Source organism: Rhinopithecus bieti, unplaced genomic scaffold (genome assembly GCF_001698545.2).
Source record: "Rhinopithecus bieti isolate Rb0 unplaced genomic scaffold, ASM169854v2 scaffold_15500, whole genome shotgun sequence".
NCBI classification, from domain to species: domain Eukaryota; kingdom Metazoa; phylum Chordata; class Mammalia; order Primates; family Cercopithecidae; genus Rhinopithecus; species Rhinopithecus bieti.
Genome location: NW_016808186.1, coordinates 207,626 through 223,631, shown reverse-complemented (window position 1 = coordinate 223,631; position 16,006 = coordinate 207,626). Strand labels below are relative to the sequence as shown.

At 43.6% G+C, this 16,006-nt stretch overlaps 1 protein-coding gene across 1 annotated transcript in view; it reads right to left on the bottom strand.

Annotated features, from left to right (window-relative positions):
• The window catches only part of GYG2 (glycogenin 2), a 34,740-nt gene that overhangs the window by 7,300 nt on the left and 11,434 nt on the right, over window positions 1-16,006 (bottom strand). The window contains exons 6-7 of the mRNA XM_017885680.1: window positions 14,696-14,896; window positions 875-979 (exon numbers count right to left, since the gene is read on the bottom strand). Coding sequence (XP_017741169.1) covers window positions 875-979; window positions 14,696-14,896 — 306 coding nt within the window. The remainder of the gene's footprint in view (window positions 1-874; window positions 980-14,695; window positions 14,897-16,006) is intronic.

Below are 16,006 nucleotides of genomic sequence, written 5' to 3'. Positions count from 1 at the left end.
CACCTCGCCCGGCTAGTTTTTTATATTTTTAGTAGAGACGGGGTTTCACTGTGTTAGCCAGGATGGTCTCGATCTCCTGACCTTATGATCCACCCACCTCGGCCTCCCAAAGTGCTGGAATTACAGGCTTGAGCCACCGCACCTGGCCCTATAATTAACTTTTTTAAAAAAATTAATGGGCTGCGCTCGATCTTTTTTTCTGGGAATGCTAAAAATAGCTCACCTTCTCTCCCCTCACTTTTTCTGAGCCATCCACTACGTCTCAGACAAGAGGAGATGCTACAAGTTCTTATGCAATTCCTGAAAGTTAAATTTGCAGAGCGAGATTTGACTTGTTTATACCAAATGCCTACAGAAGCATTTTACTAAGATAGTCTCTCTGAGAGTTTTAAAAAAAAAAGGGGGGTGTCCATAAAGCCACTTTTCTGGTGATATGTGGCAATAAAAGCCCAGATTCATAAGGGTAAATTTAGGGAAAAAAAGAATTAAAATAAAATCCACAGTCATGGGATGCTGATTTTAGACATGGCGCAAGTCCTGTCAAAAGTTTAAAACAATTAATGGAGACACAGGTGACATCTTGATGCTGTAGCTTTTTCTTACTAACTTTTTAAGCAAAGTGGAAGAGACAAAATGACCAAAAAGAAAACCCCACAGTAAGTTCGAAAAGACAGCCAGACTCCTTATCCACCTGCATGATAGAGAAATACACAACACAACTTATTCCAGGTGAGAGAAAGCATTCCAAAAAGAAAATGGGAGGAATTGTTAAAAGCATATGGCCCCCACTGGTATGTAATGGCGATAGACACTGTGAGAAAATAACAAGCAATAAGAGAGCTGGCCATGTGTAGGTCATATAGATGAGGAATACCAAGGTGGTTTCAGTCTCTGTGAAGTCTGCAAGCTGAGGGGAAGGCTGGGACAGTGGGTCACACGTTATCACGGCAGGAGTCTCAATTTCAGGACAATCTATCATCTGTTATAAAGAAAGAGCAAAGGCAAGTTAAGTCAAACCTTCGTGCAAATAAATGCAACTTAATTGAAAACACCCACTCTATTTTTTTCTGCCTCCATGGTACAAATACAACTTGATACGCGATAGGTCTGGGGCAAGGTGACATGTTCACCAATACCTGTCTTCGTTTCTTCTTCTTCTTCGCGGGCTAATGTCCAAGTGCATTTTGTGATCTCCTTGCACCTGGAAAGGACCATGGAAGAGATTCTCACAAGCAGATTGAGTGAATGCGAGGAGGTGATGTGAGTCACCTCTAGGCTGGGCAATGACAGGAATAAGATATTCCTATCCTCTCTTCTTCCACCAGCCAGGTGAAAAACAAGATCCCTCCACCCTCTCTGAACTGGGTCTCCATAAGAAAATAAAACCAAACACAGAACAAATCAGGTGACTCTTCTCTCAACTCTCCCAAGGATGGTCCATATGTAACACCATTCTAGATGTGGAGGAGATAACTTAATGCATTATGTACAATGGCTGCCATCAGCAACAGTGCCTAATCCTCCCAAGGAGTCTCACTTGAGAAGAGCTGCCCTAGAAGGTGGTACACAATAGGAGCATCCTGGATCCCTGAAAGACTGCATGGAGTAGAGGATACCTTGGCCACCCCAGCTGGCTGTGATACAAATAAGAAATAAACTTTTACATATTTGGGGGCTGTTTGTTATAGCAGCTAGCCTACCTTGACAAACACAGGGTCAAGAAGCAAACCTGTGTCCAAACACTGGGGCCCCCATCAGGTCAAGTCACAAAGCAGTTAGCTTACTGAGTGTGAGCAACAGAGATCACAGAATACTGACATCCTGTGGAATTCTTGGGGGTGGATAGGGTTGAGCCTCAACATGAGCCCCTCTTGCCCACACCAGGCCAACTTAAGAGAATTGTAATCCTTCAAATGCAGACTCCCAGGCCATGGTCCTAGAGATTTTGAGTGATGTCAGCTGGGGTGGAGATCAGTCCCTTGGATACTCAGCTCCCAAATTTCTGATCCTAGCATTCCCTTTTAGGAGAATGTCCAGTTCATTCTCCTAATTGAGGCATGAATGTATGCATTTCACAGGTGTTTATGGAGTGGTAGGTAGTGAAGATTAAACAGTGGCCTATACAGATACGATCGGCACTTCATGAAGCTTACTGTCAAAGAAGACAGAAAATCAACAAATAACAAATACAAAATGGCAAGCCATGAGAAATTCTAGGAAAGAAAATGGTTATCAATTCTAGGAAAGAAAATGTTATCAAGAGACCTCACCTGGTCTAAAGGGGGAGACACTCCTGGAGGAGTAATATCTAAAATGAAGCCTGAAGGATGAGTAGAAGCCAATGATGTAGAATGACTGGAAATGCAGTAAGAAGAAGAACATGCTGAAAAATGCACATGAAAGCAGATCAGCATGTGCAATGCCCTAAGGCAGAGGAATAGGAGCACAGAAATAGAAAAAAGGTATAAAAACTTGACACTCCCAAAAGTCATTAGTAGTGGGATTTAGTGAAACTTTGAGATGTAAAAGAGAACACTGTAATCATGAACTTTTTAAAAAATTTGACTATTTTAACTCATAATCACGAAAGTGCAATTTATTTTATTTATTTATTTATTTATTTATTTATTTACTTACTTACTTTTGAGACACAGTCACCCAGGCTGGACTGCAGTGGTGCAATCTCGCCTCACTGCAACCTCTGCCTCCCACGTTCAAGTGATTATCCTGCCTCAGCCTCCCGAGTGGCTGGGATTACAGGCATGCATCACCAAACCCAGCTAATTTTTTTGTGTATTTTTCGTAGAGACGGGGTTTCACCATGTTGGCCAGTCTGGTCTTGAACTCCTGACCTCAAGTGATCTGCCTGCCTCGGCCTCCCAAAGTACTGGGAGTACAGGTGAGAGTCACCATGCCCAGCCTATGAAAGCGCAATTTAAATAACTCACAGAAGAAAAGAGTGGAACAGTAGTTGCCAGGGGCTGGTGTGGGGAGCTTAGAATGAAGATATGTTAGTGAAAGAATGAATATGAAGTTTTAGTTACACAAGATAAATAAGTTTTGGGGATCTAACGTACAGCATGGTGACCACAGTTCACAATATAGGATTGTATACTTAAAATTTGCTATGAGAGTAGATCTTACATGTTCTCATTACCAAGAACGGCAGCAGGGGAGGAGGGGAGGAGGAGNTCATGTGAGGTGATGAAAATGTTAATTAGCCTGATGCAGTGATTGTTTCACAATGTACACATACAACAAAGCATCAAATTGTACTCCTTAAATACATACCAATTTTCATTTGTCAGTGGTACCTCAATACAGCTGGAGAGAAATTTTTAAAAATTGACATTAAATAAAATATGGGCTTCTTCTTTCAGATCTCAGCTATGTATGTAAAATCCAAACATAAAATTAAGTTCTAAGAATTATGGTGTAATACAAAATTCTAAGTTGTCAAAGACATCAGACAACCATGATAACAGGACTCCTTTTTTAGTAGATGCTCATGGCTGGGTGCTGAATGACACTCATAAGCTTCTCAGCCATGATTCCTTCTAATCCCCACAGCCCTATGAGGCAGACAGGTTGAGCCTTCCCTCTTACTGCTGCAAAGTTTAATCTGTAGGCAGAGATACTGTCCAACATATGAGAGCACACGAGAGCCAGCAAGTGAGAGAGCGGGATTTGGGTATGTGCCTCTGTGTCCGCCAAGCCTTGCCCTTCGGCTGTATGCAATGTACGTGATTTTCCAGGGTCTGCAAAACACCAAAATGGGTCTTGGGAAAAAATGATGAATGCAATAACTGTATTATCATAAACCATAAGAATCCCATAAAAATGAATGATTTCTTTCTTCAACCAGGGCTGGTAGAGGGATGTCCTGGATTTGAATACTGACACATCAAAGAAAAGGACCTGGAGAAATGACTCGCTGAGTCATGGGGCTTTCAGTGAGATGTCGCACAGACACTTATTGTGATGGATAAATGAAGCAGCCAGACAGGCAAAGAAGAAGTGCTCAAAACACAACTCCTTAAATTGGATTAGGGAAAATGTCAATCTGTTTCTGTAATCTAATTTCTCCCAACAATAAACACATAAATAAGTTCCATGGGGCCGATCATGAAGTACAATCCTTCCTTGGAAGGGATTTAACTCCCGGTTATATGTTTGATTACAAAGGATGAAATAATGATGGACGTTTTCAGCTTGCCTTCTGCAGATGTGTTAATCTCATGAATTCAAATGAGGAAGAGAAGAAGCTCAGCCAGCCCTTGCTAATGTTTCTAATCACAGACCCACAGGCTTACTTCTCTAACCAATGTAATATTAACGACTGATAAACAGTAAACCAACATTTATGAATAAATATGGCCATTATTTTACTAGTAAAAGTAGAAACTTCCTCCTTGCGTATCATGCAGAGAGAAATTATAAGATGAGAATGCAGCAATCTCAAAGTCTGCTTTTAAGAACATTTTGGCAAGCTTGTGAACGCATGAATATAAAATGTGACTTTTACAAACTGCATTTCTTTTTATCCTTAGGTAATAACTGTTCTACTGATTTAATCCCCTAAAAGCCTAACTGAAGATGGGGTCACCTTGAAAGAAGAGACTCTGAAACTGGAGGCAGGCCAGAGAAGAATTCTCAACTCATTGGAGAGAGAGGCTGAGATATGCAGAGATGCGTAAAACAAAATGCTCCGTCTGGGAAGATGAAAGCTGAGAGAGGACATCGTAAAGGCAGACGAGGCAGGGAATAGATAGACAACAGACACAGAATGTTCCAGTACACAATCCAAGGAGATAACATTCACAGCAGAAAAGGAAGCACTCCTTTGCATTATGGGCTATACATTTGTGAAAGTTATTACTGCCGGAGGTGGTAAATGCTAAACATACAAATATATATGTATCAGCTCAGGAACTGAAATGAGATTTTTTCCACTTTCAGCAATTGGTGAAGCTGTTGTTTCACACTAAGTCTTCTGCCAAAATACCTAAAAGGCTGCACAAATAATGTATATAGAATTTTTTTTTTTTTTTTTTTGAGACAGAGTCTCGCTGTTGCCCAGGCTGGAGTGCAGTGGTGCCATCTCGGCTCACTGCAACCTCTCCCTCCTGCGTTCAAGTGATTCTCCTGCCTCAGCCTCCCGAGTAGCTGGGATTACAGGCACACGCCACCACGCCTGGCTAGTTTTCGTATTTTTAGTAGAGATGGGGTCTCACCATGTTGGCCAGGCTAGTCTTGAACTCCTGACCTCAGGTGATCTGCCTGCCTTGGCCTCACAAATTGCTGGCATTACAGGTGTGAGCCACCACACCTGGCCTAGAATTTTGTTTTTTAAGTACATCAGAGAGCTACTAAAGCAGCACAAAATTAAGAGTGAAGATATCAGAGACAAACAGAAGAGGTAAACATTACATTTGGTACCTTACTTCCACTCAGGGCAAATAAGAGGCTGAGAAGCTGAGAAACTAAGTAGAGTTGCCAGCAGTGCCAGGAGGCTGAGGGGCCCATAACTATTAATAATCAGGACAAACGAGGGACCCTGGTACACACCACAAGCTTTTTTTTGTGATGTCGTTGAGAGGAGAACCAGAAATAGACTGGTCTTCACAAACACTGAAGCCCAATTTCCCTCCAGCTCAGCCCCAGATAGGGTCTGGGCAAACTACCTCAGGGTATGAACAAATCACATCAAATCACATAAATTTAAAAAAAAAAATCCTCTTTGGGTTATAATATGATTCAGAGCTACAAATTGTCTTTGCAATTTTTTTTCATTTACCCTGTCTGGTTGTCAATTTAAAAATTAACTATCACACAACAAGAAAAGACCAAATGAGTGAAAATTAAGAGCAAACAAAAGTAAACAACAAAACCAAACCCACCTGAAACCACCCAGATATGTAATTTATCAGACATGGACTATAATTAAATGTGAGAAATACCTTAAATAAAGTGGGAAAAAAGATAAAAATATTCAAGGTAGTATTGAAACTACGTTGATGTTAACTTGATGTTAATTTGAACTAAAATCTGATGTTAATTTGAACTAAAACATAATAACTGAAACTAGAATGTGGGTTTAACAACAGATTAGAGATAGCCAAAAAGATCAGTTAACTAGAAAATAAGTCAGTAGACTGAAGTATAGGGAGAAAGATTGACAGAAAATGCAGATAACTGTGTCATAGATATATGGGACACAGTCAACGGTTCTACACATGTCAGTAGAGGCAGGGCATGGTGGCTCATGCCTGTAATGCCAGGACTTTGGGAGGCTGAGGCAGGTGGATCACCTGAGGTCAGTAGTTCAAGACCAGCCTGGCCAACATGCTGAAAACCCAGCTCTATTATAAATACAAAAAATTACCCAGGTGTAGTGGCGGGTGCCTGTAGTCCCAGCTACTTGGGAGGCTGAGGCAGGAGAATTGCTTGAACCCAGGAGGCGAAGGCTTCAGTGAGCCGAGATCGCACCAGTGCACTCTAGCCTGGATGACAGAGAGAGTCTCTGTCTCAAAAAATAAATTAATTTAAAAAAAAAAAGTAGGGCATACTTCAACAAAAAAGTATATTATAAATAAAATAAGATGTGCTACAAACAAGAGTAAAAAACCTTGATAGTTTAAAAAAAAACTGAAGGACATCTGTGATCTTTTAATTGACTACATTTCCCTACCCCAAATACTGGAAGACAAAACACTGGAGAAGATACTAATTGCAACTTTTTCCTTAATACATTAATGTATGTGGAAAAAATTAATATTCAGCTTTACTTTTAAAAACACAGATCTGGGGCAGACACAGTGGCTCACGCCTGTAATTTCAACACTTTGGGAGGCCAAGATGAGCGGATCACTAGAGCCCAGGAGTTTAAGACTAGCCCGGGCAACATGGTGAAACCCATCTCTACAAAAAATACAAACTATCAGCCAGGCGTGGTGGCACCTCTTGTAGTCCCAGCTACCTGGGAGGAGGTGGGAGGATCAGTTGAGTCCAGGAGGTCAAGGCTGCAGTGAGCCCAGATCATGCCGCTGCACTCCAGCCTGGGCAACAGAGCGAGACCCTGTCTCAAAAACAACAACAACAAAACCAAAACACGTCAACCTTGCCATCATTATATATACCAAAGTAGCTACTGGACTAAAGAGCCCCAGACGCACACTCAGCTTTTATGACGTTATTGCGATTTATGAAAATAACCTTTTATTTTTAAATCTGTGTTTCAGCTCCCCTAAATAAAATACCCAGAGTAACTCAGTAAATGGACAGCAGGTGACAGTGATGTTGCACAACTCATTTCAAAGACCACCTGGGGTGCGAATTAATGAGATGGAATTTCTCCTGATATCCATAGAGGATTGGTTCCAGGACCTCCTGGGGATACCAAACCCCACGGATGCTGAAATCTCTGATACAAGATGGAACTGTGCTTGCACATAACCAATGCACATACTCCCGCAGACTTTAAATCATCTCTAGGTTAATTACCATACCTATTACAATGCACATGCTATGTTAATACTTGCTATGTCATATTGTTTAGGGAATAATAACAAGAGAAAAAAGTCTGTGCATGTTCAGTGCAGATGCAATTTTGTTTTCCCCAATATTTTCGATCCAAGCTTGGTTGAATCCACAGATACGGAACCCATAGACGCGGAGGGTGAGCTATATATCAGATACCGTATGGACAGCATCCCTCCCTTTTTTTTTTAAGATGTTCAGAAATATTTATTGATTTACCCAAAGTCACAAAACTAGTGTACAAAACAGCTCAAATTTTCAACTCCTTGTTCAGTTTTATTAAATATTGTCTTGGAAAATGTGACAGTAATATAATAATCTCCAATCAATCAACATACCTTTTGTTAAATAGAGTTTTGTTTTGTTTTGTTTTCACTTTAAGTTCCGGGATACATGTGCAGGACGTGCAGGTGTGTCACCCAGGTATACATGTGCCATGGTGGTTTGCTGCACCTGTCAACCCGTCATCTAGCTTTTAAGCCCCGCATGCATTAGCTATTTGTCCTGACGCTCTCCCTCCCCTCTCTCCCCAACCCCTTCCTTTTAAAAGCCTGAAGACTTCATTGTTTTAGAAAATACCCTCATCAGAAAATATATAGACCATAACAAATGTTTTAGGTCAATTTCCCCAACCCACTATTCACCTCCATTAGGATGGAGAGGTGGGGAGAATGGGGGATGAGATCGAAGGATGAAATTATGTGGACACAGGAACTCCAAAATAGCTTTTTTTTTTTTTTTGAGACAGAGTCTCACTCTGTTGCCCAGGCTGGAGCGCACTAGCATGATCTCAGCTCACTGCAACCTCCACCTCTCGGGTTCAAGCAATTTCCGGCTAATTTTTGCATTTTTAGTAGAGACGGGGTTTCACTGTATTGGCCAGGCTGGTCTCAAACTCCTGAGCTCAAGTGAACTGCCTGCGTCAGCCTACCAACATGCTAGGATTACAGGTGTGAACCACCGTGCCCTGCCCAAAATACCTTTGTTGTTAGTGTTCTTTTTATTCTGTCAGGGTTTTTTGTATCTGTGTTGCAGTCAGCCAACATAACACTCCCCAGTTATTTAAGGTTATGCTTATATTTCTTTTTCTTCTTTTGAGACTGAGTTTTGCTCTGTCGCCCAGGCTGGAGTGCAGTGGTGTGATCTCAGCTCACTGCAACCTCCGCCTCCCAAGTTGAAGCCATTTTCCTGCTTCAGCCTCCCGAGTAGCTGGGATTACAGGCACATGCCACCACACCTGGCTAATTTTTATATTTTTAGTAGAGACGGGGTTTCACTGTGTTGGCCAGGCTGGTCTTGAACTCCTGAGCTCAAGTCATCTGCCCACCTTGGCCTCCCAAAGTGTTGGGATTATAGACGTGAGCCACTGCACCTGGTCTAAATGCATTTTTGACTTAAGATATTTTCAGTTTACGATGGGTTTGTTGGGATGTAAACCAACTGTAAATCGAAGATCATCTGTATTTAAACAGCTTTGGTTTCACCTCCACCTTTTCCACCCACTCCTGAATCTCTCTATTTGAATTTCTCTTCCTTTCTGCTAAACATTTAAGCGGGTCTCGCAGTCTTCTACACACTGGGTCTCCAATGCCTGGGTGTCCCCTCCTTTCCCTATGACCTATGCAGGCGTCCCCGCTCCTGCTGTAACTAAACATTTCAGTGTCCAAGTCTGAGGCCAGTGTGACCTCTCCCTGCCTCCCCTTCACGCCGTGCCTGGGGCCGCTTGCAGGGCGGACAGATCCCTCCTTCACTTCATCACTTTCCTACAGATCAAATTCCATCTGAGCTGGATCTGTCTGTTTCCGTCTCCCTTGCTGCCCCCTCTGCAACGTGCATGTGCAGTTTATTCATTTAAGGGCCTGCACTATCATCTTCCATTGATGTTTTTGAAGCCCAAGGGTGGGCATGACAGTGGGCTGGAGGGAGGGTGAGGCTGGGCATATCCCCTGAGATGGGAGATACAGGCTCTGCAATCACTTTTGAGAACTGCTTAAATACCCTAAACAAAGTACGCTCAGCCCAGCTGAGGGTCATCTCCCCTCACCTTACCCTTGGCCTTGAGCTCATGCTCAAACAGACAGCAGAAGGGCCACCTACTGTCCCCAGCACTACCCAGACAGGGACAGCTTCCACCTGCAAGGGTGATCTTCACCTCCTCCTGGGTCTTGTTCTGGGCCCTGGAAACTGGCGATTCTCCAATTCTTGAGAATTTTTTTCCCACCCTCCTCCTTTCTGCAATATTGCCCCTTGAGGATGGGGTGGGGATTTGGAGCCATGCCAAAAATGTCCAACGGGCACTGCAATCTCTTGCTGTGGATGAAACCAGCTGATGGTCTTCTTGTAGCTGCTGGCTGTTGAACATACTTTTTTTTTTTAATTACTTTTAAAATTGACACATGATTGTACATATTCATGAGGTACACAGGGATGGTTCAATACCTACAAGGTTCAGTGATCCTGTCAGGGTAATTAGCATATCCACCATGTCAAATATGTATCATTTCTTTCTTTTGGGAACATAGGACATCCTCCTTCCAGCTATTTGAAACTATAGATTACTGTTGGCTACAGTCATCCTACAGGGCTATAGAATATGACAACATATTCCTCTTGTCTAGCTGTAATTTTGTACCCTTTAACAAATCTCTCCCTATCTTCTTCTTTTTTTTTTTTTTTTTGAGACAGAGTCTCGTTCTGCTGCCCAGGCTGGAGTGCAGCAGCATGATCTCAGCTCACTGCAGCCTCGACCTCCCAGGTTCAAGCGATCCTCCCACGTCAGCCTTGCGAGTAGCTGGGACCACCGGCAAGTACCACACACTCAGCTAATTGTTGTATTTTTTTGTAGAGACAGGGTTTTGCTATGTTGCTCAGGCTGGTCTCAAACTCCTGATCTCAAGCAATCATCCTGCCTCAGCCTCCCAAAGTGCAGGGATTACAGGAGTGAGCCACTATGCCTGGCCTTACTTTTTACTTCTGTGAGATTAAATTTTTTTAGCTTCCACAGATGAGTGAGAACATGTGGTGTTTAACTCTCTGTTTCCGGCTTATTTCACCTACCATAATGTCCTCTATTTCCATCCATGTTGCCGCAAATGATGAATTTCCTTCTTTTTGGTGGCTGAATAGTATTCCATGGTATATCTATACACAGCATTTTCTTTCTCCATTCATCCTTTGACAAACACTTGGGTTGAATCTGTATCTTGCCTGTTGTGAATAAACTGCAAAAACATGGACGGGCGGCAGATGTCCCTTCAATATACTAATTTCCTTTCCTTTGGATAAATGCCCAGTAGTGTGATGGCCGGATCATGTGGTAGTTCTATCTGTAGTTTTCTGAGGAACCTTCATACTCTTGTCCATCCTGGCTGTGTTTATTTTTAATCCCCATCCACAGTGGAGAAGAGTTCCCCTTTCTCCACATCTTCACCGGCATTGGTTATTTTTTGTCTTTTTGATAATAGACACCACCTAACTGGGGTGAAATGAATGTGCTTTTGTGTCTTTGCTCATCTCCTTGGACATCAAGGCAGGATGATCCTCAATTCTGTCATCATGAGTCTCTCCACAAGCTTTCCTCAGAAGCCCCAATCCCTCCACGGGAAAGACTCTCCTTGGTTTGGCTTGACTGGCTCTGATTGAAATGTGGCTCACGGACGGACAAACATGAAGCTACGTATCTATTCTTTAAGTTGCCACCTCATCGACAATTATGAATCCCTAGCAAAAGTAGAAGTGACTTATGTCAAGAAAAATCCACGGCAACAATTCCATCGAGATTAATATGAATTGAACATGATGGGCACTGTTTTAGAGAAACCAAAGTGCTAAGTGCTCTCACTCTGGAAACGGTTCTGTTTTTGCAGAGCCTGGCATGGCTACAACTTGGGCTGGAGCTGGGACTGGAGCGTCCTGACTGTTTTCACTTTTGGAGTCTCTGGAAAACCACTGTTTGCCCTGGGAAGCTTGTTTTCAGGGGCTGTGACAACCCATGGAAATCCCTCAAGGGGCTGAAGGGTAGAGAATACACACTTGCTTCTGAAAGAGGGTGGCTGCCCTTACGAATGAGGCAGTGCCCACCGTGGTTCAGAATAAACTTTTAAGAATGCTTGTAATGGCCAGGTGTGGTGGCTCACCCCTGTAATCCCAGAACTTTGGGAGGCTGAGGCAGGTGGATCACTTGAAGCCAGGAGTTCAAGAACAGCCTGGCCAACATGGTGAAACCTGGTCTTTACTAAAAATACAAAAACTAGCCGGATGTGGTGGCCCATGCTTATCCATCTACTAAGGAAGCCGAGGCAGGAGAACTGCTTGGACTCGGGAGGTGGAGGTTGCAGTGAGCTGCTGAGATCACGCCATTGCGCTTCAGCCTGGGTGATGGAGTGAGACTCCATCTCAAAACAAACAAAAAGAAAAAAGAAAAAAAGAAGAATGCTTTTAAGATCATCTGCAAAAACACAATCCTTTAAAATGATCCTTATTCAGCGAAACCTCAGGCCACAGTTTTGCAAAACTACTAATGTACAAGATTCAGTGACAGAATAAGATTAAAATTACGTAACCAGAAATCAGAAAGATGGTTTGAAACCCGTTTTCTGAGGACTCAATAGAGTCTTGTGAAGAAAAGAAATATTGGAACCCCAATATCACTAAGCAGGGAAAAGTCCAGCGGGGAGCTGCTTAGGGCCTCTGCCTCCCATTCTTTTCCGTCACCCCTGTGCTCACAGAGATGAATGCATATCTGATTGCCTCCTTTGGAAAGGCCAATCAGAAACTAAAAAAAAAAATGCAACCATTTGCCTCTATCTACTTATGACCTGGAAGCCCCCTCTCCACTTTGAGTTGTCCCGCCTTTCCGGACTGGACCAATGTACTTCTTAAACATATTGATACCTCATGACTCTCTAAAAGGTATAAAACCAAGCTGTGCCCCGAGCACCTTGGGCACATGTCGTCAGGACCTCCTGAGGCTGTGTCACGGGTGTGTCCTTAACCTTAGCAAAATACACTTCCTAAATTTATTTTTCCGAAGCACTCAATAATATTTCTTTTTTAGGCGAGGAGTTTGAGCATTCAATTATTTTCAACAACATCAACAGGGGACCGGAGTTCCCCTCCATTGGCATGAAGGTGCTGTAATGCACATAAAAGCATGAGCCTTGAATGCCACAGCATTCTCGGATACTCTTTGGCTTAGTCTAAACTTGGTTGCCTGCTAAACATTTAATGTAAATGCGATTTTTCCTTAGACATCCTGATACGAGCACGGCTCAGCACGACTGCAGCCGTTTTGCACATCATATAAGAGCTCAACCGATGGAATTCTTCCCATTCCGGCAGGAACAAGCAGAGGCCCTTGACTTTACTCACATGAGGCACGTCCTGCGGCCAGACCCAGGCTATGGCGTGCTCAGGGCACACCACAAGGAATGAAAAACCAGAAAAGCGAATTGTACACCTCCTCAGTCTTCACCATCTGAACCTAAACATCTTTTCAATGTGTTTGGGTCAATGTGAAATCACCACTCCAACATTATTAATGCATAAAGTTGCCAGAGCATAATTTACGCCATAGTACAGTGAAGCCTGTGGTGTCTTCCACACCAATGTGTGCAAAATGCAAAGGTCACTCTTTTATAAGCAACAAGAAACAGCTCTCCCGGAGCCATCTGAACTATATAGAAGAGAATCACTTTCCTTCAGTCCAGTCCCCAGACCCTTCCCCAAGTGTGACCTCAAAATAATTCTGTTGAGAAACTTGTTAGGATGAGTGGTAAAGATTTAAAGCAAGAAATTTTTTTTTTTTTTTTTTTTAATTTGAGACAGTGTCTACTCTGTCACCCAGGCTGGAGTGCACTGGTGAGATTACAGCTCACTACAGCCTCAACCTCCAAGGCTCAAGTGTTCCTCCTGCCTCAGCCCCATAAGTAGCTGGGACTATAGGTGCACACATCCATGTCCAGCTAATTGTTTTACTTTTTTTGTAGAGATGAGGTCGCAGTGTGTTGCCAGCTGGTCTCGTACTCCAGGGCTCAAGCAGTCCTCCCACCTCAGCCTTCCAAAGTGTTAGGATTACAGGTGTGAGTCACCATGCCTGGCCCCAAGAAATCTTTAAACACAAGATACTATTCCAAAGTATTCGCCTAGAAATTGGAGCTGGAGAAATGACGGCCTCCATTATTTGTTTTGCAAGTAAGGTGTATTTTCATTTTTCTTTGATGGGGACAAAGTGCTACAGACTCAGCCTCAATAGACACCACTGTGCAGGTCAACATTCATTTGAACACTGAACCCCAGCAGGAATTCATCTTCATTTGAACCACTGTTCAAGTCAGGGGTTCGGTTGAAACCACTCAGGATGCACGGCCAGGCAGTTGGGTTGAAGGGGCACTGATGGAAGGCTCACTTTTTGAACCTGAACGAGCTCTGGCTACTCCAGAATCTGTAAACTGCAGGAGAGTGAGCATCTGTCTCCATGTGGCATCAGTTTTTTGAAGCTGCTACATAAGAAATGGCCACAAACTGGGTGGTTCACACCAAGGCAGACTGACCATCTGATAGTTCTGGGGGCCAGAAGTCCAGTGGATTAAAATCAAGGTGTCGGCAGGGTTGGTTCCTTCTTGGGAGACCTGGAGGAGAATCCATTTCCTCCCATCTCTGGCTTCTGGAGGTCACCATATTCCCTGGCTCGTGGCCTCCTCTTCCATCTTCAAAGCCAGCAGCCCAGCCTCTTCCAGTCCCCTCTCTCTCTGGCCTCTACTTCCAGCTTCACACTCCTTCTCTGACCTTCACATGTCTGCCTTCTTCTTTGAAGGGAGGTTTGTGATGACTAAGAGCCCACTCCCATAATCCAAGACCGTACCTCCCCATCGCAAGGTCCCTCACTTAATCACAACTGCAAACTCCCTTTTGCCGCACAAGGTGACATTCACAGATCCTGGGGACTGGGGCATAGACATCTTTCTGCAGGTGAGCTTGATTTGGCGTGCCATAATGCAAATACATTCAGGAGCCTTGAATGCCACAGCAAACTAAAGACCAGCCTTTCCCTCCATCTCCCCTCCCCAGAGAGCCAGGGAAGCCGGCTCTCTCTGCTCTCTCACTGCTTGCCAGTGTCTGACTCTCCACCATACCTGTGACGAATGCAGGTACTTACATCTTCTGAATGGCGTCCTTCAGGTAGGGACAGGGTCTCATCCACTATCTGGGTCGGCTCCGGAAGGCCCTGAGCAGGCTGGTTAGAACCCAGTGGCGAATTTGCACACAGCACGCCGGCACTGGGTGTTGAATTTGCACACGGCTCTCCAACACCAGATACTGAATCTGCACACAGCACCCCCACATCACTGAGGCAAAGCTGCACAAAAATAGACACATGGAGTGAGTCTTCCTGATGTCTCCTCAATTCACCCGCTGTCCTGGGGGGTGGGGTGGGGCCCTGTGTAGCCAGGGCTCCCAGCTCCCATCTGCAATCACTAAATAATTGTCCTAAATGTTTTCTTTCTCAGAACCATTTGACACTAAGCCTTAAAGTTTCCTCCTATGCACTCCAGTACTTAGTAATCCAGTACTTAGCAAAACGCCCAGCAGGAAATATGTGGCAAGTCAATGTTTGTGAAGTGAATACAAATAAACACCCACTTGCTAGTGTCACTTGGTGAGAGATATTTTCAGCAGTCCTTAAAAAGTAGCCCCTAGCTCCACCCAAATAAAAAACCATACTAAAAATTAAAATAGGATTCTTTTCAATTTCCCAGGCAATGCATGTGCTGATAGCAGACTCTGTTATACCAGCAAATACTCTAGTTAAAAAAAAAAAAAAAAAAAAGGCCGGGCTTGGTGGTTCATGCCTGTAATCCCAGCACTTTGGGAGGCTGAGGCGGGTGGATCACTTGAGGTCAGGGTTTCAAGACCAGCCTAGCTAACATGGCAAAACCCCGTCTCCACTAAAAGTACAAAAATTAGCTGGGCGTGGTGGCGGGCACCTGTAATCCCAGCTCCTCGGGAGGCTGAGGCAGGAGAATCGCTTGAACCCGGGAGGCGAAGGTTGCAGTGAACTGAGATCGCGTCACTGCATTCCTGCCGGGTAACAGAGCAAGACTCTGTCTCAAAAAACAAACAAACAAAACTCTAGTTTTCTTTACTCTAGTAAACAAAAAAATGCTCTGGTACTCTAATACAAATGCCCTAGTAAAATTAAAAAAAAAAAAAAAAGCTCAAGGAAGCAGTTTGTTTTCAGAGATTGTATTTATCAACAACTTTCCCCTCTCAGTAGTTTAGAAAAATAAAAGTTTATTTCTTATTTACACCATAGTTTAAAGTGGGCTGTTCGCAGGCTGTTACAGGGCTCTGCTCCATGCTGTGATGCAGAGAACCAGGCTCCTTCCATCTAAGAGTTCCTAGGGCCTTGGAGTCTTCCAGTGGAGCCTGTTTATCCAGTCAGTGGATGAAAGAAGGCTGATGATAC